This window comes from Grus americana, chromosome Z (assembly GCF_028858705.1).
Source record: "Grus americana isolate bGruAme1 chromosome Z, bGruAme1.mat, whole genome shotgun sequence".
Lineage (NCBI taxonomy): Eukaryota > Metazoa > Chordata > Aves > Gruiformes > Gruidae > Grus > Grus americana.
The window spans coordinates 21,566,667-21,591,155 of NC_072891.1; the positions used below are offsets into that span (position 1 = coordinate 21,566,667).

The 24,489-nt window shown below is 43.5% G+C and overlaps 1 protein-coding gene across 1 annotated transcript; it reads right to left on the bottom strand.

Moving 5' to 3' along the window:
* Positions 1 to 673: 673 nt before the first annotated feature.
* Positions 674 to 6,866, bottom strand: PLK2 (polo like kinase 2). Its single transcript, XM_054810490.1, has 14 exons — positions 6,568 to 6,866; positions 5,938 to 6,045; positions 5,664 to 5,780; positions 5,340 to 5,469; positions 4,972 to 5,059; positions 4,469 to 4,564; positions 4,040 to 4,238; positions 3,798 to 3,945; positions 3,278 to 3,375; positions 2,520 to 2,643; positions 2,012 to 2,252; positions 1,786 to 1,915; positions 1,587 to 1,697; positions 674 to 1,465 (listed from the first exon to the last, which is right to left on the bottom strand). The coding sequence occupies exons 1-14, from the start codon at positions 6,790 to 6,792 to the stop codon at positions 1,274 to 1,276; spliced, it is 2,007 nt and encodes a 668-aa protein (XP_054666465.1). The 5' UTR covers positions 6,793 to 6,866; the 3' UTR covers positions 674 to 1,273.
* Positions 6,867 to 24,489: the final 17,623 nt, after the last annotated feature.

Sequence of the window (24,489 nt, forward strand, 5' to 3'; positions counted from 1 at the left end):
GGTCTAATGTTATCAACTCAGTAGAGTAAGCCCAAAGTTGATACTAAGTCAGCCTTTAATCTTCTCCGTGTTTTGATTTTACTTGACTGGGGTTACCATTTAACCAAGGGCAGGAAGACACACGCAGTAAAGCACAATAGAGGGGCAGCGATATGTATGGACAATTCATTCTACCATTGCGGTATCAGGATACTTCAGTCCCTTGGTGAATAAAAGCAATGCTTCCACAGTGAGTAAGAGGAGGAAGCTTATAGAGCATGTTATCATAGCTACTGTCCACAGAGTATCGTCCAGAAGTAAGGAGCTCTTTTCAGTGTAAGACAGTGTGGAAAACAAAAAAAAAAATCAATTCTGGGATGTAGTATCTTGAAAAAATCCATATTTTTGTTTTTAGCCCCTAGGACAATAACCAAGTGTCAAGGCCTACATCATTACTCTGCAAGCCCCATCAGCAGTTGCTTTAGGGTTGCTGCTATAATTAGCAGCAGCATATTGGTGCTTGTCACTATAAGTGTGCATAGACATGGACAAACTGCTCAGCGTTAGGGCTTGTCATTTGTATCCTGACCTGTAGCAGACTTTTTTTAAAATGGCATAAGGAAAACAGACCTGCAAGATTTTTGGTAATGCAAAGCATGTTAAGTTGTACTGTAGAAAGAGTGGAGAATGATGCTTCAGATTTCCATTCTCTTTATTGCCAACAGATTTATATTTAAAATGCCAGGTCCAAAAAAAAAAAGTTGTGTAATAAATACTTCACTTTAGGCTGTAATAAATAAAAAAAAAATTATTAACAAGGAATGCACTTTGCCAGCCACAAGTGTGGGTATTTCTCAAAAATAAGGGGGGGCAGGGGGGGAAGTATGGCCACAGTTCACAGTTAAGCAGCCAGAAGTTGCTTATTACAGCTCTTCCACAACAATGGAGCTCTCCCTTCCCTCCCTTTCCAGATGCAAATTCACAGTTTAACTCCATCAGAAATGCTCTCTTACAGAGCAACCAGTCACAATCTGCTCAGAGTCCAAGTCAAAAATATCTCTAACACACACACATGAAGCAAAGAAAACAACGGTCCGAAGAACTCCTTGTCACACCATTTTAGTCCAACAGTAGGTTTAGGCTTCTGTCTAATAGATGTGTGCCCAGCACACTAGGACAGTCAAGTTTTCGTACCACCACACATCCATCATCAACATACTAGTTGCTCCACCATCTCCACTGTAGATTTCACAGTGAACAAGAGGGTCCGTTTGGTTTAACGGAGTCAGTCCTTTCAGTTACATCGCTGCAGCAGCATGTTCAGAGCATATTCCATTCTGTGTTTTAGTTCCAACGAGCATCCAGAAACCAGAAGAGTTGTCAGACGAAACGTTGTGGATATCCTCTCTTCATTGATGTAGGTAAGGAGATACTCCTCACTCTGATTGCAAATGATGATTTTCGTGTGATCGTGATAGAAGTTCACCTGTAAAAGAGAAGCAAATTCCTGTTTGTATACCTTCTCCTCTCAGTTTCTGAGAGTGATCTAGTTTTATTGCAATAAAGCATTTTAGAAATGTTTTCTCCAGTGATGCTACCAAACTTACTTGAAACGTGCCATCATTGAAGAGCATCATTAATGCTTTATCAGATTTAAGCCACTGTAAGAGGTAAAGCCTGGGCCTGCGTACATCTGTTAGGCTGGGCAAATCTCCTCCCTAGGAAAGGGAGCAGACGTAATGTTAAGCGCTCAGTCCACATTTAGTGCATTGTTACAGCTCAAGATCCAGAAGGTGCTGAACTTACATCCATGAGGTTCTCTTCCATGTAGTGAGAGAAATACTTCAGTACAGTTACTTGGCTAATGAACTGTTCAGGAGCCTCTGTGGCTGAGAAGACAGAGCACTGGCCTAGCTCAGCATAGTAGTGGACTGTCCTGTAAGAGGGAAAAGATAAGGAGGTTAGAGAGGAGATAAAAGCATTTCATGTTTAAACTGCCTTAGTGAGTTGTTAGTTTTGTAATCATTCTTACTTTTTGTCTGGCAGAAGGCTCATATGCGCCCCATTGTTGAAAAGGACACCAACGGTGTGATCCGACAGCTGGTACCCAAAGCCATACTTGTTAGAATAGTCCACCCATTTTGTAACCCACTGGAAGGATGCTGTCAGCTGTTCTTTGGGAATGCTGTCTGCTTCTGGCATGTTCTCCAGACATCCTCGTAATACCCTTGCAACTGTATCAGCAACGCTTCCCATGGTACTGTCTTCCAGGCCTGAAAGAGCAGTAGTATTAGACTGACAAGAGCACACAAAGAACAGGCTTTAGTTCTAAACCTTTCAGTTATCTACACTACAATTTTAAGAAGTTTAGCCTTTGTGGCTTTCCAGTCTTAATTCTTCCAAAATATTTGCTATAAAATTTAGACCACCAGAAACAGGGGGTGGAGAGAAAAGCAGCTATTCATTTCAAGCTTCTAAGTCTGAGACAAAGAAAGTAAAAGTGGGATTTAGAATTTGCAATTACATTTTGCTGCACTTACATTCACTGCTACTGCTGCAGCTTCCCAAAGTTCCTCTGACTATCATCCGAATAGAGTCTCCAATCTGCTTTGTTTCTGATAATGTTCCTGGCTTCGCTACTGTTGTGATAAGAGGCTGGATCTCCTAGACGAAATGTCAGACATGTAAACATCGTAACACAAGCCAAGGCTTATACACAAGTTTTGCATGGCTCTCCTGTCTCTCAATAAATGTTAAGTTCTAGGAAAACTGGTATTAATGTTTCCAGCAAGTACAAAGAGATGCTGTTAGACTGAGCTTCAAGAACCATGCCAGGTCTTTACACTCTTTAGATCTTCAATTTGCATCTTACATGCTATTAATCAGTCCTCTGCTCTCCTGCCCTAACAAGAGAACAGCTGTGTGCAGGTCTGAACACCAAATGGTAAGAGTTAGATCTCAGCAATTTATTCTTTAAGAAGTCCTAGTTAATCATGAACTGAAGCCCTGTATTTGGAATATTGGGAAAGAGCACCTGGCAGACAAGTTCCCACACTGACGACAATGCAGTCTAGGCAGATACTGTAATTACTCAAAAGCCAAAATTGATAGTCTCCCTACAAAGGCTACCGTACCTTGGTGAAGCTTGGTTAAGCCCTCTTAAAGCAACTCTGCTAATCATTTAAGCTTGATTATGCTGTGTACAGCCCCAGCTCTGATATCCAAGTCAAATATAATTTAATTATAGGTACTCCACCCAACTGTGATTGGATTTGAATTGAACTGCACTTGCATTTACCTCATCTGTTCTGTGTTTGTGGGGCTGCTGTGTTATCGATGTCTTCTTCAAATCATGCCTGAGCTTGTAGATTTCTTCGTCTTCTTTAGCTAGTCTGTCTGTAATACCGGAAAAAAAATACTTAACACTGCATCTGGAAGTTGCTGTTCAATTACAGAAAGTCTAACAAGTTAGCCACAGAAAGCAGGTTGTCTCCCTCCTGTAGGTTCCTCTAAACGTGCCATAGCCTCCCAGAACAGTGGTGCCATTATACACAGATCACTAAAACTAAACTTTACTAGACATTACAGACTAACAGATGGCCAATATAGATTGTGAGCATGCCATAATAAGCATTTACTTATGTAAGTTGGTGTAAGTTGTAGGCTACCATCTATACTTATTGATAAAGAGGTCAAAACTAACCCAGGGAAACTGAGACATAAATACAAATGCTCTATTGCTATCTCATAGCTGTACATTACTAGCATGACATTGATGGCATAGACACAAGTTTCAAGTGTAGCTACAATCCACTTACTATGTGTGTCGAAGTATCGGGCTTTATCCTTTTTACCACCAAAGAGAGCAGCAGCTGCTTTTTTGAAGAAATTTTTAGCAGGACTTGACAAATGGAAATCAGGAACAGTGTGACAACAGCTAGCAGAAAGTCTATCAGGTGTAAACCCCTGTGGAAATGAGATTCAAAAAAATGATTTTTAGACCACAGAGTGCATTTTTACAGTGGATATTTTTTCAGCCAGAACACTAGACAGTACAAACCTGTAAGAAAAAGTCATGTCGAATTATTTCATCTAAACTGGGCCGATCTTCAGGATTTTTTGACAACATGCTAGCTATTAAGTGTTTCGCAGGTGCCAAGAGAGATGAAGGCAGGCTGTATCTTGCTTCCCTTATACATCTGTATGTTTCTTTAAGATTTGTGGTCTCAAACGGGGGTCTTCCCAACAGCATTGTATACCTGTTTAAAAGCAAAGGAGAGGAAACTAATGGTATTTATTTTACACACCCACAATAGTTATCTACAACTACTGAAAAGGCTTTGTCTGCTAACACAAAGGAGAATTTCTGCACTTGGGCTAGACATCTATAAAGGGTTGCAAACTGATGTAGTACTGCATCCCCTTTGAACTCTTAAAAGCCTAAGCCAGTGATAGAAATATTTCATTTCAAAGGCAGTGAAGTACTTACATTACACAGCCTAAGGCCCAGATGTCAGATTCACAGCCGTGCCCTTGTTTGTTGAGGACTTCTGGAGAAAGGTAATTTGGTGTGCCACATATTGTTCTGCAAATCAAGGAGGCCACAGAGCCGGTTAGTATTTTGGACAGAAAGAGGAAAGAAGCTGTATTTCATAGGGCAGGTTCTCCTCTCAAGTTTGGACAAGAACTTAGAGAGTCTTAAAGAAGAGCTATATGAACATTAATAATGCAGACGTGTTTCATGGTGTCTTCGTGATACACGAACAGCAGACTCCCATCTGCAGTTTTTGTCAGTCAGGTACCCTGCCTCTGGCATTTGCTATTATTCAAACACCCAGAGGAAAGCAGAAGTCAAGGCATGGCAGCCTGTTTTCTGGAAGGGGAAATCTCTATCCCAAAAGCAATTAGCTTTTGCTATGGAACAGGATTTCTCATCTCTAAATGAATTTGGTTTCATTTACTCCTAGACTTCACATTTGTTGATGCTCCTACCTCCTCCGGTGCTCCAGTGGTTCCAGCCTAGCTGCCAAGCCAAAGTCACCCAGTTTCAGTTCCATGTTCTCATTAATGAAGAAGTTACCTAGCAGACAAAGAAATTCCAGTTAGTCCTTTTCTTGCGAAGTAGGAATGCATTTGCCACACGTGCTGAGTCATACTTTGTTCAAAGCCAGAAGCTAGCCAAGACTTTTTTTTTTTAAAGTAGGAATGCTTAATGTCATGCATTAAGCACTCCAAGTTTCCACGGTAAAGCCAGACTGAGCTGATTCTATTAATTAGCTACCACCATACAAGTGTAAAGTGGTACAGTGCTGACAGGGCTGGAGGAGTGCTTTTTGAAGTTGGTGAGGTACAGAACTTACCTAGTTTAAGATCTCTGTGCAAGATTTCCTGCTCATGAAGATACTTCAGCCCTGACACAATTTGCCTGAGGTAGTATCGTACTTCTGGTTCTGTCAATACCTTCCTTGCTTTTAAGATGTGAGCCATTGACTGCAGAGGAAAAACAAAGGAAGAAATGTCACTGAACATTCACACACAAGATTCACCTTAAGCAAAAGTAAATCAATGTATGGAGAAATGACAGCTAAAGAAGCCACAAAAAAATACCTTTTACACATCACACATTTAAATTAGTTGCAGACTCCAGGTAAGTAAATACAGGATTTCTCCCAGTTGATGCTCACCCTTCTACTGCAGTACTCCAGAAGAATGTAAATATTCTCTCTGTCTTCGAAGTAGTGGTAAAACTGCACAACATGTCTATGATTAAGCATTCGGTGCAGCTCAATCTCTTTGTCAATCTGCAAAGACAAGGGAGGGGGGGCAGTGTTGTTAGCCTTGGATCCACAAGGTTGAGCAGACAGCTCTATCAGAACTATTTCAGGAAAAGGGCTGGGCAATCCAGCACACGAACAGTTTGAGGAGGAAAAAAAAAAGTAGTAATTCATGCACACACACCTTTTCCCTTTGATGAGGTTTTGCTACTCTGCTGTGAGGAATGATTTTTGCAGCATAAACTTTATTTGTTGTCAAATCTGTCATCTCATAACACTTGGCAAATCCACCCTAGAGAGACACATGAGAAAAAGCCAATTATATCAGGTATGAAAGAAGTCCCACACTTAGTCATTCACCACCTCATGTATTAGTCAAGGAGTGCAACTTCCTTTGCACAAGACAATTTGGTAAAAGCCAGGTCTTAGGTTCATCGCCCATCTGAAGGTTCGCGTTGCGGCTCCCTCCCGCCCCTCATGCAACATCAAAGTCATTTTAGTAGGCTTGCCCGAGCTGAAGCCACGATTCCGCTTCTATTTAGGGGCAGAGATGAACCGGGGACAGGACGAGTGCTCAGACCCACTCCGTCTGGACCGGGGGAGCGCAGGGGCAAATCGGACTCCGGGCAGGTTGGGGGCCGCCGGTGCGGCGCACTCCTACATCGCCCGGAGGAAAGCAGCCCCGCAGAGGCAGCGCCCGCCGCACGCACCGCCCGGACAGGCGCTCCGCACCGTGCCTCGCCGAGGAAGGCGGGCGGCCCGGGGCACAGCGGCCGCCGCCCCGGGAGGGCACGGGGCCCGCAGCGGCCATTACCTTTCCCAGCACTTTGCCGCGGCAGTAGCGCTTCCCCGTCGTGGGGTCGGTTATAATCCGGGAGACCTCGGCGGCGGGGTGTGCGGGGTGTGCGTGCTGGTGCTGCTGCTCCTCCACCTTCTTCCTCCGCGACTCGCCGCCGGCCGCCCTGCCCAGCGCAGCCTCGCAGCCCTTGGCGCCGCCGCCGCCGCCCGGCGGGTAGGCGATGGTCCGCAACAGCTCCATCACTGTGCCTCGCCGGTTCCGTCCGTCCTGCCTGACCGCTTTCCCCCAGCTCGCCTTGCTCTCCCGACGCCGAACACTGCCCCCGCTCGTCCCTTATATCGCGGGCGGCGGCTCCGCCCCGGCGCTGCGGGACGGCCCCCGTCAGAGCCCCGCTCCGCCCGCCCTCTTTGGCCCGGCCCCGGGGCGGCCCGAGGGGAGCTGAGATGGACCGGGTAATCCTGCTCAACCGTGTGGCGACAGAGGGGCTGGAGCAGGTTCGCGGCTGAGGGAGTAAATCCCGCTGGAAGTCTGGGGCAGAGATGGACCGGGCCGTCCCTGGTGTCGCCCTGCAAGGCGCTCCAGCTGCGGTGGCTGCTCTGCCCCCCGCCGCTCTCCAGGTGGGAGCTCGGCAAGGGGAACCTCAGCACAAGGTGTATTTTCCTGACTTGACTGTTGCTGCTTGTGAGGCAGCAGGAGTTTCAGATGGACGATCGGTGCTGTGGCTGTTATGAGCAGCCGCCTAATAAGTGTCTGTTGCTGCATATGAGAAAGGGAAGGAGTTTTTCCTCACCTTTTCCTAAGCAATTCAACCACAGCAGAGAGCCAGGGCCTGGTTTTTACCTCAGCATGAAGCAGGCCCCTGGTCTGGCTCAGTGCAAGTTGTTGGTGTGCATGGCCCAATGCCAAGGAGCTACCCTGTCCCTACTTTTGCTTGGGGAACCCATGCCTGGTGACACACCACAGAACTCTCTGAACAATCAGCTCTAAAAATCTTATTTTCACAAGCAGAAAGATTTCCTTAAATATCCCAAATGCATAAGCAAATTAATTTTGAAGACCCTGATGGCCATGGTAGTCCAGGACCTCTGATGTAGATGTTTGAGTACAAACAATTGTTGAAGAATAAAGTGTGTGTATGGGAGAAAAATTATGAAATGGGAAATAGTTTTGCATTTCTCCCATTCTGAAGATGCAAAAATGCTGAATAAACTTCCTTGGTTTGTTACACATTTCTGAAGTATTGTTACGTAGGAATACTTTTGTCTGGTTTCATTGCTGGTATAAAGTCTAGTTGATTTAATAGAAATGACTCTCAGACCATGTAACTGTATAAATTTTGGTGCCAGTCCCTGAATATCTCTCATTTCAGATCTTAAAATAACAGCAAAATATGCTTATTTTACAGTGTCAAGAGCAGTATGGATGTTTTATCAGACACCACCCCCCCCCCAAAAAAAAAAAAAAAGCAGAACTGCAGAATAATATTTAAGTTTCCCTACATAAATATTGCATTATGAAGGTAGCAGTAAGTGTCAAATATATTGGATTACATACACTCTAATTCTACCCAGCCACAGTTTTTTACTGGACACACGCTCCTGCAAGCAGGTATATTACTTCCTACGTCACTCCGCAAAGTCTAGTCAAGTCACGTTTGTATTACTATGATTAACCATAGGGATAGAGGTAAAAACAAGAGAAAAATTGGGATACACAGACTGTACTCAGTTTTGTGCACACTCGCCCCTTAGCCTTACAAGCATTGCCTTCGTGGGCAAATATTGTTTCCTCTCACACAATTTAACTTTCTCCAAATTAGTATCCATTATTGCAAAATAAGTTACTTAATGTAAACGTGATTTCTCGATGATTGGTTTTCTGTCAGTAAGTTGCTTTGGTTTGCTGTGCTTAAAGGCGTATGGAGAAAGGGGAAAACAGGCAGGATAGACGTACACGTCTTCCCTCCACTGGAAAGAAGTGGTACTACACGTGGTATTTTTACCATTTAAGAAATGGCGAATTTCAGAAAACGAGGCTTTGTCTGGTAAAGGTTTGGAGGAGATTGTTAGGCTTGACTTTAAGAGCACACAAGCACATGGTTAAAGCTGAATATACGAAATGTTCTGCGCTAAGCAAGACTAGGACTATTTGTTCTCATATACTTTGCTGAAGCAAAGTCTTTAAGCTGTGTTCCCCCCAAGTTACAGAAGGCCGTGAGGCTGCCGGGCTGCCCCATGCAGCCTGTTCAGTTACTGTAAGATTGCTTCTCCAACTTTGGCACAGGTAGCATTTACCTAACACTTAGTTCAAGGTGCCAGATTTACCATACTGTTCATTGTAAGGTTTTACAAAGGAAAAGCTGTTGCAAGAATAAGAATTTTTCACAGCATTCATAACCCCATCGATGAGTTGTTTTTCTGCCCTTTCTGCCTCTGAATTTGCTACATCATTTTCCTCTTCTCCGTTGTTTCCACTGTCTTGCAAGCTCTGCCCTGCATTCTAAGTCCAAAGATGCACAGTTCATCAGGTAACTTTTGCTGTAGGTACTAATTTTAATATGTGAATGGTCGAGAGGCCTCTAAAAGCTTATGTGTTGGCACTTACATTTCTTAGCTTCTGTGGAGAGCTACTGGATATTTTGCAATTAATATATTTCACTTTTTCCTTCTAAATCTGTTCTCCTGGATAAAATAACATAAATGCAAAGGCTTGAAACTCTGTCATATCTTGCAAGAGAAAAGCCATCCTAGCCAGTGCTCTGCAATCTCCTACTTTTTCTTCCAAGTTACATCAGCAGAGTGCTCAAGTATACCTGCAGCCCACACAAGAAGCTCATTTGCAAGCTAAGAGAGCAGCAGCTCTGTAGCCAGATCAGTATGCAGCACTGCAGTTACCCTGCCAAGAAACAGGGCAAATGTAGCCCAAACTCAGTCTTCAGACATGCCTCCTGTCTCTGGCTCCAGGGGAAAATAAATAAACAAGCAAACAAACAAACAAAATCCCTTATACCTACAGCTTCATTTTGAACACAAATGTACAGCTTTGTCATAAAAGCCTGATTATTGAGGGTCTGAGAACCTGGGCATGCATAAATCCCTGGGTCAGATGAGGAATGGGAATTTGACAGAGTCATAAGTGACCTAATTACAGGCTTGTGGGAAGGTCTTGGCAGGAACTGCTCATTCTTACCCTAGCATTGAGAAAAGAGGTGTTTGAAGACTTCTTCAGAATTTCTGAAGAATTTCCAGAAATGAGTGCATTAAATCCTGGATGCACAGCTCCTTGCATATTACAGAGCCTTGGCACCGTGTTCCTGGAATTTGCCAGGACACCCAAGTCCTTCTGTGAAATCAATATAAATGCCATCTACCTGGCCTCCAGACTGTCTCACAACTGAACTTCCTTCCTACGGTGCCACTAATACGCTTTTCCATCACTAGTATGCCAATCTGAGCCAATTCACTATGCTCCCACAGTGACACACACCAATAGCCCCGCAGTCCGCGCTGGGCTGAGATGGCAGCCCACGCTGGTTTGGCAGGCAGGGCCATGGCTGGGCTCATTGCTGCTTTCTGCTGTCAAAACGCCTGTTCTCCTGCCTCAGGTTAGCTGTCGGCAGGACCGTGTTTCCCACTTATCCGGTCATGGAGTGCCCTCAGCTGCTGAAATGGAGTTATGACAGTTTGTCCGAAAAATACTCTATTTAAAGTGTATTCTACTTAAAGATGGGACAAACTAACGAGCCCCACAAATAACAGCATCACTGCAATAGGTACTAACATATATGGGTGACAAAAATTACACAGCTTATTTCTAGAAAATCACCCTATGCAAACTGTATTATTAAAGATGTGACTTTTACAAAGTGTTTCACGATTCTTTGCAATTTGTTCAAGGAGGGAGTAGTTATATCTGGAGAAACTGCTAATCTTACTGTGTTTTAGTGATTGCCTAAGTCTCATTTCTCCTCCTGACTTCTTTCCTAGTTCATCTCCCTCATTTCATACTTCTAGTTTAACCTTTTCTACCCCATCAGCTCCACACCAGCCTTTTCTCACCACCCATTATGGACCTATACGTGCTTTGCTTTTGTGTTCCACGCTCTCCCTGTTCTCCAGCACACTTGCTGTTGTGCCTCCGGTAAAGTACTCATTTCATAGCCTGTAGGGTATCTAGCATAGGCAGCCTCACCAAATAAAGTATAAAACACATAAAAGCTGAACTAGATACACAGCTAAATATTTGCTCTGATGCTGACATGCAGTTTCAGTGTACCATTTCCCTTGCAGGATTTTATTGTCACAGATCATCCTCACACACAGATGTGATACCCTTTGTCCTCCCTAACTCACTGCAGAACTAGTGCAAAGCACTTGTTTCTGCTATAATTCATGTATTTTCATTTCCTTTGTTTGAAGCTTGGCAAAGTTTCCAAAGACCTGTATTCTTTCGCAGTTTCATTTGAAGTGATCTACTAATTAAAAGGCAGGCAGACTACCAAGAGTTTGAGGCAATCAAATGTTTTCCCAGAAAAGTCTCCGGAAAGGAAGGTGCTTAGGCCAGTGGTCATATAGGCTGTGCTAGTTTTCGGTTCCTTCTGGGGTGGTGCCAAGGTCTGTTCCCACCTTGCTAGTTTGGCATGAGTTCCCTGGGGCTTGCAGGAAGGCAGTACTGCAGTTGCAGTGGTTATAGGCTCCCGTATTACGTTCCCAAAGACACAAAACTATTTCTGTTTCCTGGAGTTTAGTAAGTACCTGCATGATCAGGATGGATGGCTGGTTCTGAAAGGTGTTCCCCCAGTGCAAAGATTGAGTATGGGAAATAATGTAATTCCAATCAAGTGTCAGTGTCAAGTGAAGACAGTTTCAAAGAGACTCAGCTTTCTCTTACCCTCACTACTCTCACACTCCTTCCTTGCGCTGCTGGGGTGAGCATTATGTCTCACAGCTTGATTTCAGGCACTATTCCCTGCTCTCAGGAAGTGCAGTAACACCTTCATACAGCATTTACTTCTAAGAGTAAAGTCAGACCACAGGCTTGCACATTGTGGTATTTTTCTCTTTTTTTTTTCCCCAGCTTGACTTGTTTTTCTTGCACATCCCAGACCAAAGATTATACTAACCTCAAAGTTAACAGTACCGCAAAAGTAAAGGCTCTAAAGCCTTTGCCTTTACTTCTAAATGTTGATCAAAATAGTTATTTTAAACTTTGCAAGGTTAATAGTTGAGGGTATGTTTGCACAGACAATACTGTCAGACACATCGTTTCCATCAATGAAATTCACTACAGCCTCTATTTGCCCCCCTTGCAATGCACTAGGGAGAACCAAGAGTGCCAACTCTATTACCCATCCACAAGTTTAACCTAATGACCATGAACACATGCAAATACTTCATGCAGTGTCCTGTATGAATCACACCCACTTTGCCTCTGCCTGCAATGTGAACATTCCTAAGTGCTCACTTAGCCAAACAGCATCTGTCCACAAGATATCTAGTGAGACAACCCGGCCAACCATTCTGCCAGCAGCAGCTTTTTCCAGATACTGCTACTGCTTCTGCTGAAGCACTGGTGATTTTCAGTATGCTGTTGAAGGTGCTTGGAACTTCATGAGACCAGGACTTAACATACCGCATGCCTGTGACACAATGGTTATGTCCAGGATTAGCCTGCCTCCCATATAAGATGACTGCAAGGCCCATTATACAACTGCATCAGTCATGCAGAAGGAAGAAAGATCTGTGTGATGTTAAAGCATCATGCCCAGTATTAGAGACGCTTGGCTTCAAACCTGAGGAACAATCACAGTACTGTTTTGTTCCCTAAAAGAACTGTCTAGATTCTTTTGCTTTTTTTTTAGCCCTTCTCAATGCCCAAATATCTTAAACTTAAAACCTCCTTGTTAAAGGAAATAATGGCAAAGAGTAGTCAAAATCCTCTAAACAGAACAAAGAGTTCACTACTTCAGTCAGTTTGTTTCCCTTCCTGCTCCCCCTTCTCTCCTTTTCAACTTCAGTCTTCAGCTACTGCAGGACACAGAACAGGAGACGGTTTCCTACCGATTAGGCTAAGCATTTATTTTCTTTCTATGGGTAGAAAAGCAGTTTCCTGAATCCACAGAGCAGAAGTCAGTGTCACTGGTGCTCAGGTAACACAGACAATCCAGGAACAGAGTTATGAGATACATGGGCTCTTACCCCATGTCACAGGTTATCTATCTCCATGATACTCCTTTCTGTTAAGAACAACCATGTCCGCTTTTCATGCACATGTTGCCAGTAACTAGACATATACAGGCCACTTCAGACTATAACTTATAAATATGAAGCACAAACAAAGAGAACAAGTATTTAGGATATTGAAAGCTTTTGTTGCCTTATTTTCTGCAATTAACTATGCTTATAGAACAAAACAGCTACAAAGAACTAAATGTTCTGGCAGACAGGAGTACAAGTCATTATTCCTAATCCTCAACAGTTGTATATAATGTTTAAACTCAGCAAGACACTGATGCATGTCTCATACATGCCTAGATATAGAGGAACTCTGGGAACTTAGAGTTGAAGGTAAAAGAGTTGATGGTCTACAGAAGATTGAGTTACTGGGTAATTAGATACAAGCTAGTGCTTCCTTTCAGCACTGCAGTTACTACAGAGGCTCTTTGCTACCAGAGCAAGACATGCCAGAAGCAATCCTGAACAGAGCAGCAGACATAGCCTGCTCAGGAAGGAAAAGTGGGCTGAAAGCTGCTGTTGTCAGAGCCAAGTGAAGCAACCTCATCATCTGTGAAGGAAGGGTATCTTGTGCTCTTTTGCCTATTGAGATGAGATTAAATCCAGTTAACATTTATTGCCTTTCCTAGGTTTCTTCTATCCACCACCAATATCAAAGGAACAGGCTTACACAAATTCAGGTAGAAAGGACAGTTAGCACCACATGTTACCATCAAAGTCGTTGTTCATCAGACACAATATGACAGGGGCACATGTTTAGAGGTTCTGGGGAAAGCTTCCAAGAACGATGATTTTCAATAAGGTGTTTTCTGTCTTGCATACATTAGAAGTTTTTATAAGTGTTTCTTACCTCCATTTTGTTTTATACATAGATCACTACAGCTTTTCCAGGTAAGAGTACTTTCCCTATTTATGTAAATATTTAGAAGTGACTGGCACTACATTTAGTTTATTGGAGTTACACTACTCCTGACTGCTAATCTGAAGAGTTGAAGCATGTCATTAGTAAAGTCAGTGTACCAAAAAAATAAATCACACACAAAAAAAGGCCTCCAGTGAAAGTTAAGGTATCTACAAAATAGAGACATACAAAATCTGGTCTGCTGGCCTCTAGGAACAGAAATCAGAACAGACAATGGTTAAGAAGGGATAGATAAAAGAAAAGAAGAACAAAAAGCATGCCCTAAATAGCTAGGTGTGAAAGTGAAAATCCCCACTAGATTTTTCCCCAGCAACTGGCTTTGATCTTTTTGTTCTGGCATCCTTTTTTGATTGAATCTATTATTAACATCAGCCTCCAAGGGAAGGTAGGTAGGCCAGTATAGTACTTTCCTCTTCCTGAGCTTAGCTGTGTGCTCCACCAGCAGCCAAAGACCTTGCGCAGGTCGTCTTTAACTAGAGAAACCAGTACTTTGAACAAAACTTCTCATCGGTACAAAGGAAAAAAAACAGGGGAAGGTATTGGGTTAGAGATCATCTAGGCAATGTTGACATCCACAAATCTATGGGCCCTGATGGGATGCACCCACAAGTACTCAGGGAGCTGGCAGATGTTCTTGCTATGCCACTCTTCATCATCTTTGAAAGGTCATGGAGAACAGGAGAGGTGCCTGAGGACTGGAGGAAAGCCAATATCACTCCAGTCTTCAAAAAGGGCAAGAAGGAGGGACCCAGAAAACTACAGGCCAGTCAGCCTCACTTCCATCCCTAGAAAGCTGATGGAACAACTTATTCTGGGGGTTATCAATAAGCATGTGGAAGAGAAGGTTATCGGGAGTGGTCAACATGGATTCACCAAGGGGAAATAATGCCTGACCAATCTGACCAATCTGATAGTCTTCGATGATGGCATGACCAGCTGGGTGGATGAAGGGAGAGCAGTGGATATTGTCTACCTTGACTTCAGCAAGGCTTTTGACACCATCTGTCATCGCATCCTTGTTAGCAAGCTTAGGAAGTGTGGGTTGGATGAGCGGACAGTGGGGTGGGTTGGGAACTGGCTGAAAGGCAGAGCCTAGAGGGTTGTGACAAGCGGCGCAGAGTCTAGTTGGAGGCCTGTAGCTAGTGGTGTGCCCCTGGGGTCAGTGCTTGGTCTGGTCTTGTTCAACATATTCATCAATGACCTGGACGAGGGGACAGTGCACCCTCAGCAAGTTTGCTGATGATACCAAACTGGGAGGAGTGGCCAACACACCAGAAGGCTGCGCTGCCATTCAGCAAGACCTGGACAGGCTGGAGAGTTGGGCATAGAAAAACCAAATGAAATTCAACAAGGGCAAGTGTAGGGTCCTGCACCTAGGGAAGAACAATCTCAGGCACCAGTACAGGTTAGAGGTTGACCTGCTGGGAAGGAGCTCTGCGGGGAAAGACCTGGGAGTCCTGGTGGACAAGAAGCTCTCCATGAGCCAGCAGTGTGCCCTCGTGGCCAAGAAGGCCAATGGTATCCTGGGGTGCATTCAGAAGAGCGTGGCCAGCAGGTCGAGGGAGGTTATCTTCCCCTTCTACTCTGCCCTAGTGAGGCCATGTCTGGAGTCCTGTGTCCAGTTCTGGGCTCCCCAGTTCACGAAAGACAGGGAACTACTGGAGAGAGTCCAGTGAAGGGGGACTGGAGCACCTCTTGTATGAGGAAAGGCTGAGAGAGTTGCGTCTGTTTAGCCTGGAGAAGACTGAGAGGGGATCTCATCAACGCTTATAAATATCTAAAGGGTGGATGTCTACAGGATGGGGCCAGACTCTCTCCAGTGGTCTCCAGTGCCGAGCAACAGGCCAAGGGGCAGCGGGCACAAACTGGAGCACAGGAAGTTCCATTTGAACATGAGAAAACACTTCTTCACTTTGAGGGTGACCGAGTACTGGAACATGCTGCCCAGAGAGGCTGTGGAGTCTCCTTCTCTGGAGATATTCAGAACCTGCCTGGACATAATCCTGTGCAACGTGCTCTAGGTGATCCTGATTTAGCAGGGGGGTTGAGCTAGATGATCTCCAGAGGTCCCTTCCAACCCCCACCATTCTGTGAATCTGTGAATCTGACCAGTGCAAACAACACCTGAACCGTGACTGAAAACCTGCTGGCAAAATTACTAAATCCACTAGCCAGGAAGGTAAATGTTGCTCTCTGAACACAGAGAATCTGTCTGGGTGCAGTTACTGACCCCACATATGCTGGACATATGCTGGGGTGTGTAACATATGTATGCCTCCCAGCACCATAGCAGATGCTTTTCTTCATACCTGCATTAAGAGCAGCAAGTCAGGAGTACTGAAAAAGAAAATGAGAACTTAGTTCCACAGCTACAAACCGACCCAGGCATTTTTTCCAGCACAGGGAATGTTTTGGGAAATTTTAGTTCTAATTTTTGGCCCCATTTCAAACTGACATTTTAAACAGGTTTGGGTTGTGGGTTCTCTGTTGGCCTTTAACATTCTGTATTACTTAATGTGGCGCAGTTGTTTTTCAGCTTTGAGAGCAGTTACTATTGGCTCTGATCAACCACAGCAGATTTACTGCGTAACAAGTATGTTGCACTTTCAAGTCTAAACTGCATAGTCATAGCCCACAGCAAATGCAAAATAATGCAGAAAAATAACGCTCAACTGATCTTACGACAAGGTAAAAACATGAACACAAGTAATTATTGTGGCTCTGCAATGCCAAGAGAAGCTGTGGTACCTGCCAAAGAGTGAGCCTTCAGAAAGGAAGTAAAATATTGCAAATATATGTTTAGCAACAGGATGTGATAGCTCAGCCCACAACATAGATTATTTGACTGTTGAGATGAGGTTGAGCTAATTTTAGCTCTCATTTCATGTAGAGCAGGGCATTTCCTCCAGTGAAACAGTAGCAGTGACCTTCACATCAAATTGAAGTTTCTCCTATCAAAGTCTGCATTTAGCTTTAAAAGTTCCTGCTTCTATTTTAGACTTCCAGGAGGGCTGGTATGCTGAAAGACCTGTCCCATTTTTAGATACATCAACCTGAGTAAATAAAAAAAACCCCTACCTCTCCCTTGCCTGCTTTTTTTTCCCTTTAGATTATCATGGCAGAGATACCTCCACCACAAGCTTGCTGATTTTTTTTTCTTAGTTAAGTAGCTCATCGCTGTTAGCGTTACATGACAGATTTGTGAATCGTGGAATCAGTCAGCTTCTGACTAACAGATATGGACAGCTTTCAGTCATCTCTCAAATGGTGACAGATGCTTATGGCCAGGGTTCTAAGTAATACCCAATTGATAAGCAAAATGTACAAAGGAAATCCTCCAATACTCACTTGCACAAAACATATCTCTTTTTAAAAAACAGAGCTTTGTTTCCCTGCCCTTTGGCTCCTTGGTGATGGTGTTTCTGGTTAGATGTACACTGCTTGAGGAAACACGGCTGCTTCTAGAGGAGCAATACTAACAGAGGTAGAAAGAGCGAGCAGCTTTAAGATGAGAAACTCTGGTTTCCTGCCCTTTCACCAGTCAGAAGGGCTGTTCACACTTGTATGTGTTTTGCAAAAAAACAGGAAAAGGTCACCTAAATGGAAAACAATGTGGTGAGTGTTATTTTGCAGCTACCTCAGAGTGCTTTAAAGAGACGTAGGAAGACATTAAATATACATGGCCATTTGTGGTTGGAACAAATGTTTTCAAACACATTTCAGTCCCTCAGAGCACTGCATCAAAAACCCACTTTAGAGCTATCCCAAGTTCCATTAGACTGGTTCCCAAGTGTGTCTTTATACAGAAAGAAACAGAGCAGATGATAAACTGGTTAACAACATCTCTGACCAAGAAGTGCAGATGCCCAAGTCTATACACATCAAGAACTACAGACTTCATTGGACCCAGGCTTACCAGGTTATTCTTCCCTGTCAATGCAATAAATGGAAATATTTGTCACGAGTCTGCCAGCACAATTCCTTCTCCTGCACAGAGACCTTGCTGTGCCTTACAATATTTACTAGGTACTGGAAGACTTGCTCCAGCTTTACAAACACAGACCTAATTCAGACTCAGAGAAACTATTTTCTTATATAGCTGTTCCCCATAGATTACTGCCAGATAACTGAGACTTTTCATTGTGCATTGAGTTCATCACTGTCTCATCACTGAGGAGAACAAAGAACTGACCAAAGGGAAAAATAAAACAGACCCCATATTGCATCCTGCACTGAAGAAACAAGGGAAAGAACACCTGGAATTTGCATTGGCAATAAATCCAGAGGAGAGGCTGTATTAGAAGTTGTTGCTTTGCAAGAAGTTAATGCCAAACACTAAGCTAGGTGCATTTTAAGGTTAACAAGTTTGGGATCAAATGGATGCAAGTTGTCTTGCCTTAAGTAACTTCCTTGGTGGTTTCTCCCTCACTACTGTCTGAGAAGGAACAGTGTATTCAGCAGTCCTCCTGATATACTGCATCAAGCAACAATTACTGAATTACAAGGGTTTTAGAAAGTGAAGAACATTACGGGGAGAGAGAGTGCACACACCTCGGTAAACAGCAACAGGCTCAGGAACTGGCAGACACCTTGTTCCATGAACATTAATTATACAGCTGCTTGTTCTGCGGGCACCATCCTGTGCTTCATGAAACAGTCATTTCATCAAGGGAACAAAGCAGTGCCTGTGGGGGAGTTGAGATACTCTCCAAATAACAATTATGAAGACACACATCCATTGCATATTCTCTCAACAGATTTGATTCATTAATGTTCAAATTAGTTGCAGGGGATAAGGTATAATAAAATCTATCACCTGTTTTGTAATCTTATGAGAAATTATGAGCAACTCCTCAGAGACTGCAAAAGATTGATTCAGAAATGAAAGTTGTGTTTATCTATAGTTGCATTTTGTTGTATGTATGCTTTGTGGCTAAAACCAGTATTTTCTTCCCAACCTGCAGAGATGTGCTGACTGATCTCTTTGGGACATCTCAGTTGCATTGTACCAGAGAGTCCATGTGCACACTGCAACCGGGGCACAGCTCCCCAGACATGGAGGGTGCAAAACAATTCATCACGAAACTCATCTGGCTGTTTGCAGTTAACATAGGCTGATTTCATTCGCTGGGCACTGGGGGGATAAGAGGGATCTTCTTGCTGGGTGCAAAATATGTATTTTGCCATTAAACAGGACCCTATTTCAAACAGTATGAGAAGGGAATAACTAATGATATATGCTCTTTCCATAACTGTGTTGAGCTCCAGACCAGGTAAACTTCTGGTCCTTTCTTCAGGTGTTGTTTCTTCCAGATCCACAGCTATGACCTCCCCGTCACATCCCCACAATTGAACTGGTGTATGCTGGCACCATTTGGCAGTTGCTGACTGCATCCCCCATGCACCCAGGGCCATGGTTCAACAGGCTGCAGCCAGCAACTCCCAAGAGCCTCCTTAAAACACACTGAAAATGTCTTAAAAAAACCCAACAACACATAATGCAAATGGAGAGAAAAAAAGGAATATCAAGAGACTCTGCATGTGGTTTTTATCTAAGGGCAAATAGGTGTAATTTATACCCCCACCCCTTTTGGGCTATGACAATCCCCAAAAGAGTGATTCCCTCCTCCCCAAAAGAGTGATTGCCCGTTATCTCTGCAGATTCCTGCCTAACAATGATCTCCTTTGGCGGACAAAATGGCTTCAAAATGAGCTGAACTGTCATGTCGTTTAAGTGTTTCCCAAAAGGAGTGTGTGACAGTTCATGTCCAGCTCTAGGTGTATTGTGCTTGGTAATGCTGTTTCCAAACATGTCCCGTAAATACATCCAGCTACCATTTAAAAACTCCTCATTAACATTACCCTTATGAGCTCTTAACATGTAACTAAAAATCCATTACGGACTATGCCAGAAAACTCCCATGTATGTATAAACTTACCCAGGCACAAGAAATTCAGCTGTGCTCAGTTCTAAAGAATATACATATTTTCATGAAAACCATAACTGTAAACATGAGCAAACTGTTCTCCTATAAATGGGAGGAATATATGTATATGTGTTTAGCAATAAGTCAACAGGACAGAACCACTAGTAAATTTTCTAAGAACTGTCTTACCATAAGTCATTCCAAATAGATATTGAGCACACCTGAGTCAGCCCACCCTGCCCTTCTCCAGCTTATCTGGAAGTGCCTGCACTTCCAGGGTAACAGCTGAGGTTTCTTTCTCAGCACTTTCTTCTGAGCAAGAAAGCCAGAGTCCCTTCTCCCTCTCTGGTGCCTGGAAATAGCAAATGCAGGCAGGCACCTTAAGAAAAACTTGAGTATTTTCAGCTGCCTGTTTCTGAAACAGGGCCTGATGCTTCTCCTTGCCAGGAAGCATGGACATGTGAACAACTTGTCAGTCCAGGAGCAAGGCCTTCTGGTTTCCTCTAAATGCAAAAATCTTCCTATGGCAACAGTCAAATCATCCATCTTCAATCCCCTGAATTCAAATCCACTTCAAGGCATGAATAAATGCCTTGGATCCAACTTTTTCTCAGCTCTGCCTCTCTACATTTGGGTGGAACACTGCAGTGAGAGGCAGAACATGGCACGTTCCTCTAACAAGCACATCACTTCCTTCCAGCCACTTGATCCACAGGTCTCAGTGATGAAGGTATAGTTCGATCCTCAACAAGTGGCTCATGCAATTAATAGTCCCAGTGCCCACAGGTCAGATATTTCTTTAATTTTAATGCCTCCAAACAGCTCAGCTGATGTTACCCATCTCATGTCATGAATTATGGGAACTGTGACTGATGGAAGACAAAGCAGTTAGTGATTTACTGCCTCTTTTTAGCCAGTAATGTTTATGTGGATCGTGAGGGAAGATTTAAGGAAGTTTTTACAATCAGCAGTGTTAAAAATTGTAGCTCGGTGTTACAGGTGCAATTTTAGCTCATAATTGACTACATTTATCTTTCCTTCCAGTATACAAAAGTTAGTAGAAGGGCTAAGCCTTAGTTCTGGGTATCTGTCTGAACACATTTGATACTCAGATAGATCTCAGATGGTTTAAGCTATACCAGCAGAAAAAAACATGCAAGATTTAGAGAACCTGACACAGCATCTGCACAAAGAATATTGGCATTAAGAAGACACTGCACCAATGGAGGTACATGGAACTCAGGGGAAGACATAATAGGAGATTAAAAACAAAGCAGTGACAACTACTAAACATTTCCAGGTTCCACCTTTCACAGACATTAGAAAATACCTTTTATGAGCAATAAGCTACTTTTTCTAAAGAGTTTAGTTCATGAGATAGTGCTTATGAAAAAAGTAACAGAGAAATGTTCCCATAAGTCTGACTAGCAAGAAGTCCTCATAGTTTACTACAAGCAAAGCAACTTTCAGTTCAATTTTAAACCATGTATCTGCAGGCTATCACTTCCACCTACTTGTGGAAAAACTCATTAATACGAAGATGTGCTCAGAGCAGACAGTGTTTAGCAAGAATGGCCTCAGGCAAAGGATTCACCCATTGCAAGAATCACTAGGGTTTTCGCTGCAAATAACACTCAGAATCCAAAGTAAGCCGATATTTGCTAGGAGATGTCTCAGCAGTAATGCCACGTTAAGATAATGATTTTGTATAAGAATTTGCAGCCCTGGAATACTGATCACTTATTTAGAGGCTACCTTATTAAGGAATATGGCTATGACTACAGTCTACAAATTGCTGTTACAAGTTGAATTTCCTACTCTTATGAATAGATATTATTCTGGAGACACATGAGCTTTCAAGGGTAATCAGCTTTAATTTAAAAATGGTCTGTTATAAAGAAACATCAAGTGAGAAAGCCTTTGAAAATGAAGCAGCTCCCAAGCATTTCCTTAACAGATAAAGTTTTCACAACTGCATCTATTTTTTTGGAGACAGAGCCTCCCAAAGGTAAGAGAATCACAAAATCACAGTTTGGTAGGGGTTGGAAGGGACCTCAGGAGATCATCTAGTCCAACACCCCTGGCTAAATCAGGATCACCTAGAGCACGTTGCACAGGATTATGTCCAGGCAGGTTCTGAATATCTCCAGAGAAGGAGACTCCACAGCCTCTCTGGGCAGCATGTTCCAGTACTCGGTCACCCTCAAAGTGAAGAAGTGTTTTCTCATGTTCAAATGGAACTTCCTGTGTTCCAGTTTGTGCCCATTGCCCCTTGTCCTGTCGCTGGGCACCATTGACAAGAGTCTGGCCCCATCCTGTAGACATCCACCCTTTAGATATTTATAAGCGTTGATGAGATCCCCTCTCACTCTTCTCTTCTCCAGACTGAGCAGACCCAGCTCTCTCAGCCTTTCCTCATACGAGAGATGCTCCAGTCCCCTCATCATCTCTGTAGCCCTTCACTGGACTCTCTCCAGTAGTTCCCTGTCTTTCTTTAACTGGGGAGCCCAGAACTGGACACAGGACTCCAGACATGGCCTCACTAGGGCAGAGTAGAGGGGGAAGATAACCTCCCTCGACCTGCTGGCCACGCTCTTCTGAATGCACCCCAGGATACCATTGGCCTTCTTGGCCACGAGGGCACACTGCTGGCTCATGGAGAGCTTCTTGTCCACCAGGACTCCCAGGTCTTTCCCCGCAGAGCTCCTTCCCAGCAGGTCAACCTCTAACCTGTACTGGTACTTAGGGTTGTTCTTCCCTAGGTGCAGGACCCTACACTTGCCCTTGTTGAATTTCATTTGGTTTTTCTATGCCCAACTCTCCAGCCTGTCCAGGTCTTGCTGAATGGCAGCGCAGCCTTCTGGTGTGTTGGCCGCTCCTCCCAGTTTGGTATCATCAGCAAACTTGCTGAGGGTGCACTGTCCCCTCGTCCAGGTCATTGATGAATATGTTGAACAAGACCAGACCAAGCACTGACCCCAGGGGCACACCACTAGCTACAGGCCTCCAACTAGACTCTGTGCCGCTTGTCACAACCCTCTGGGCTCTGCCTTTCAGCCAGTTCCCAACCCACCCCACTGTCCGCTCATCCAACCCACACTTCCTAAGCTTGCTAACAAGGATGCGATGACAGATGGTGTCAAAAGCCTTGCTGAAGTCAAGGTAGACAATATCCACTGCTCTCCCTTCATCCACCCAGCTGGTCATGCCATCATCGAAGACTATCAGATTGGTCAGATTGGTCAGGCATGATTTCCCCTTGGTGAATCCATGTTGACCACTCCTGACAATGTCTTCCTCCACATGCTTAAAGATGACATCCACAATGAGCTGAGATTCTCCTCTCCTCTGAAGAGTCAGTTTCCCCTGCACCTCCCACCCCCATGCCCTAAGCTTTTCTCAGTGTTTGGAAGAAAATACACAGACAAGCAAAGTACTACAAAGAATTACTATAAACGTTTCATTTTTTCATAGTCTCCTCGACTTTCTAGAGGGGTGTCTTCCACACCTTCATATTCACTCAGACAAGTATTTTTATAAAGGTAAACTATACCTGCAATACGTAATAGCATCTCTTCATAAGTTTTAAGAATTTATACATTAAAATATTACCACAGATGAATGTTAATTTTTAATTTAAAAGTTCTTATTATATTATTCTGTTATCTTCTAAAACCAAAGGGGAAAAAAACAGAGCAGGTATTTATCTGGCAGCTAATTAATTATTGCTTTCCATTCAGATAAGAAACCAGTAAATTTTTGTGAGTATGTCTGTGCAGGGTTGGTTTTCTTAATAACAGCTCTATTAAGCACATTGCATCTAACTTGTCACATCATTGTTTGTGGGTAATAATCTAAGTGTTTAGTTTTTCATATTTTTGAAAGAGGAACTTAGTGAAAAACAAATATTTGCACTCAAATCATACACTTAGATCCCACAAGTAAGACGCAAAAGATTAATAGCCCTATTAAGCGACAGCTGGTTGTGTAGTTTTAAATGCATGTATTGGGCTTAAAAATGTGAAGCTATTGCATGCATTTATTAACCATTAGTTCCAAGTTGTCTGCATTGCATCAGTTTCTGATTTCAGCTTGTTCAATCATTCAAGGTACAGAGGTGGTTTTGTCCTGCAGTATGTAACTTTATACACTTTCTTTACATATAAAAGCGTTTCTTTTTCTTCTTTTCCCTTTTCAGTATTTCCAAGTCACAACCATACTGTTCAAGTCCCTTTAAGATGTGCCAATTTTGATAAACAGCAAACTCTCAGTAAAAGCAGAAAGAGCTTTTTCTATCCTTCACTGGCACAGAAAGGCAGCCTACCTGCTAGCATCAGGCATTCGCTCCCTTATACTGCCCACAAATCAAAGCAAAGCATTGAAGACTGTCACTGTGGACTTCAGTGTTTTCAGACATCCCCAAAGTCTGCTAGACTACCATGACAGAAGTGTTAAGACATTTTGGGAATATTCAGCACTACTAAACCAGACATACGGTAGGATATTACTGTGGAAAAAAAATAGTTGGCTTTAAGCAAGAGGGGAAACAGCATTCAGCTGTTGCTACACAGCCCCTGCTATGTACCTGGGCACAGTGTGCTGGCTGAGGCTCCCCAGAGTCTGGAGCAGACTGAGCTAGGGAAAGCAGCAGAAATAGTTTACCGGACATCTCCCCCAGAATTGGATAGTGGATTTAGAGACCACATGTCCTAACTCACCAAGTGAAACTGGAATAGGCGGCATCCCTAAGGGGTTCTCTTTCAGTGTGGGCCGAATGCAACCACAGCAGTCACAACAACTAGCCCTACACTTAATCACTTCAACTGCTTTTTTTGTCTTCTGTGTCCATCATCAC

Excerpts from the sequence above, each read along its gene's own strand:
- PLK2 (XM_054810490.1), bottom strand. The coding sequence starts at position 6,792 with ATGGAGCTGTTGCGGACCATCGCCTACCCGCCGGGCGGCGGCGGCGGC. Across the intron at positions 4,239-4,468 it reads TGGGCCTTAGGCTGTGTAAT|GTATACAATGCTGTTGGGAA; the intron begins GTAAGTACTTCA and ends GCTTTTAAACAG. Across the intron at positions 1,698-1,785 it reads TGGAAGAGAACCTCATGGAT|GGAGGAGATTTGCCCAGCCT; the intron begins GTAAGTTCAGCA and ends TCCCTTTCCTAG.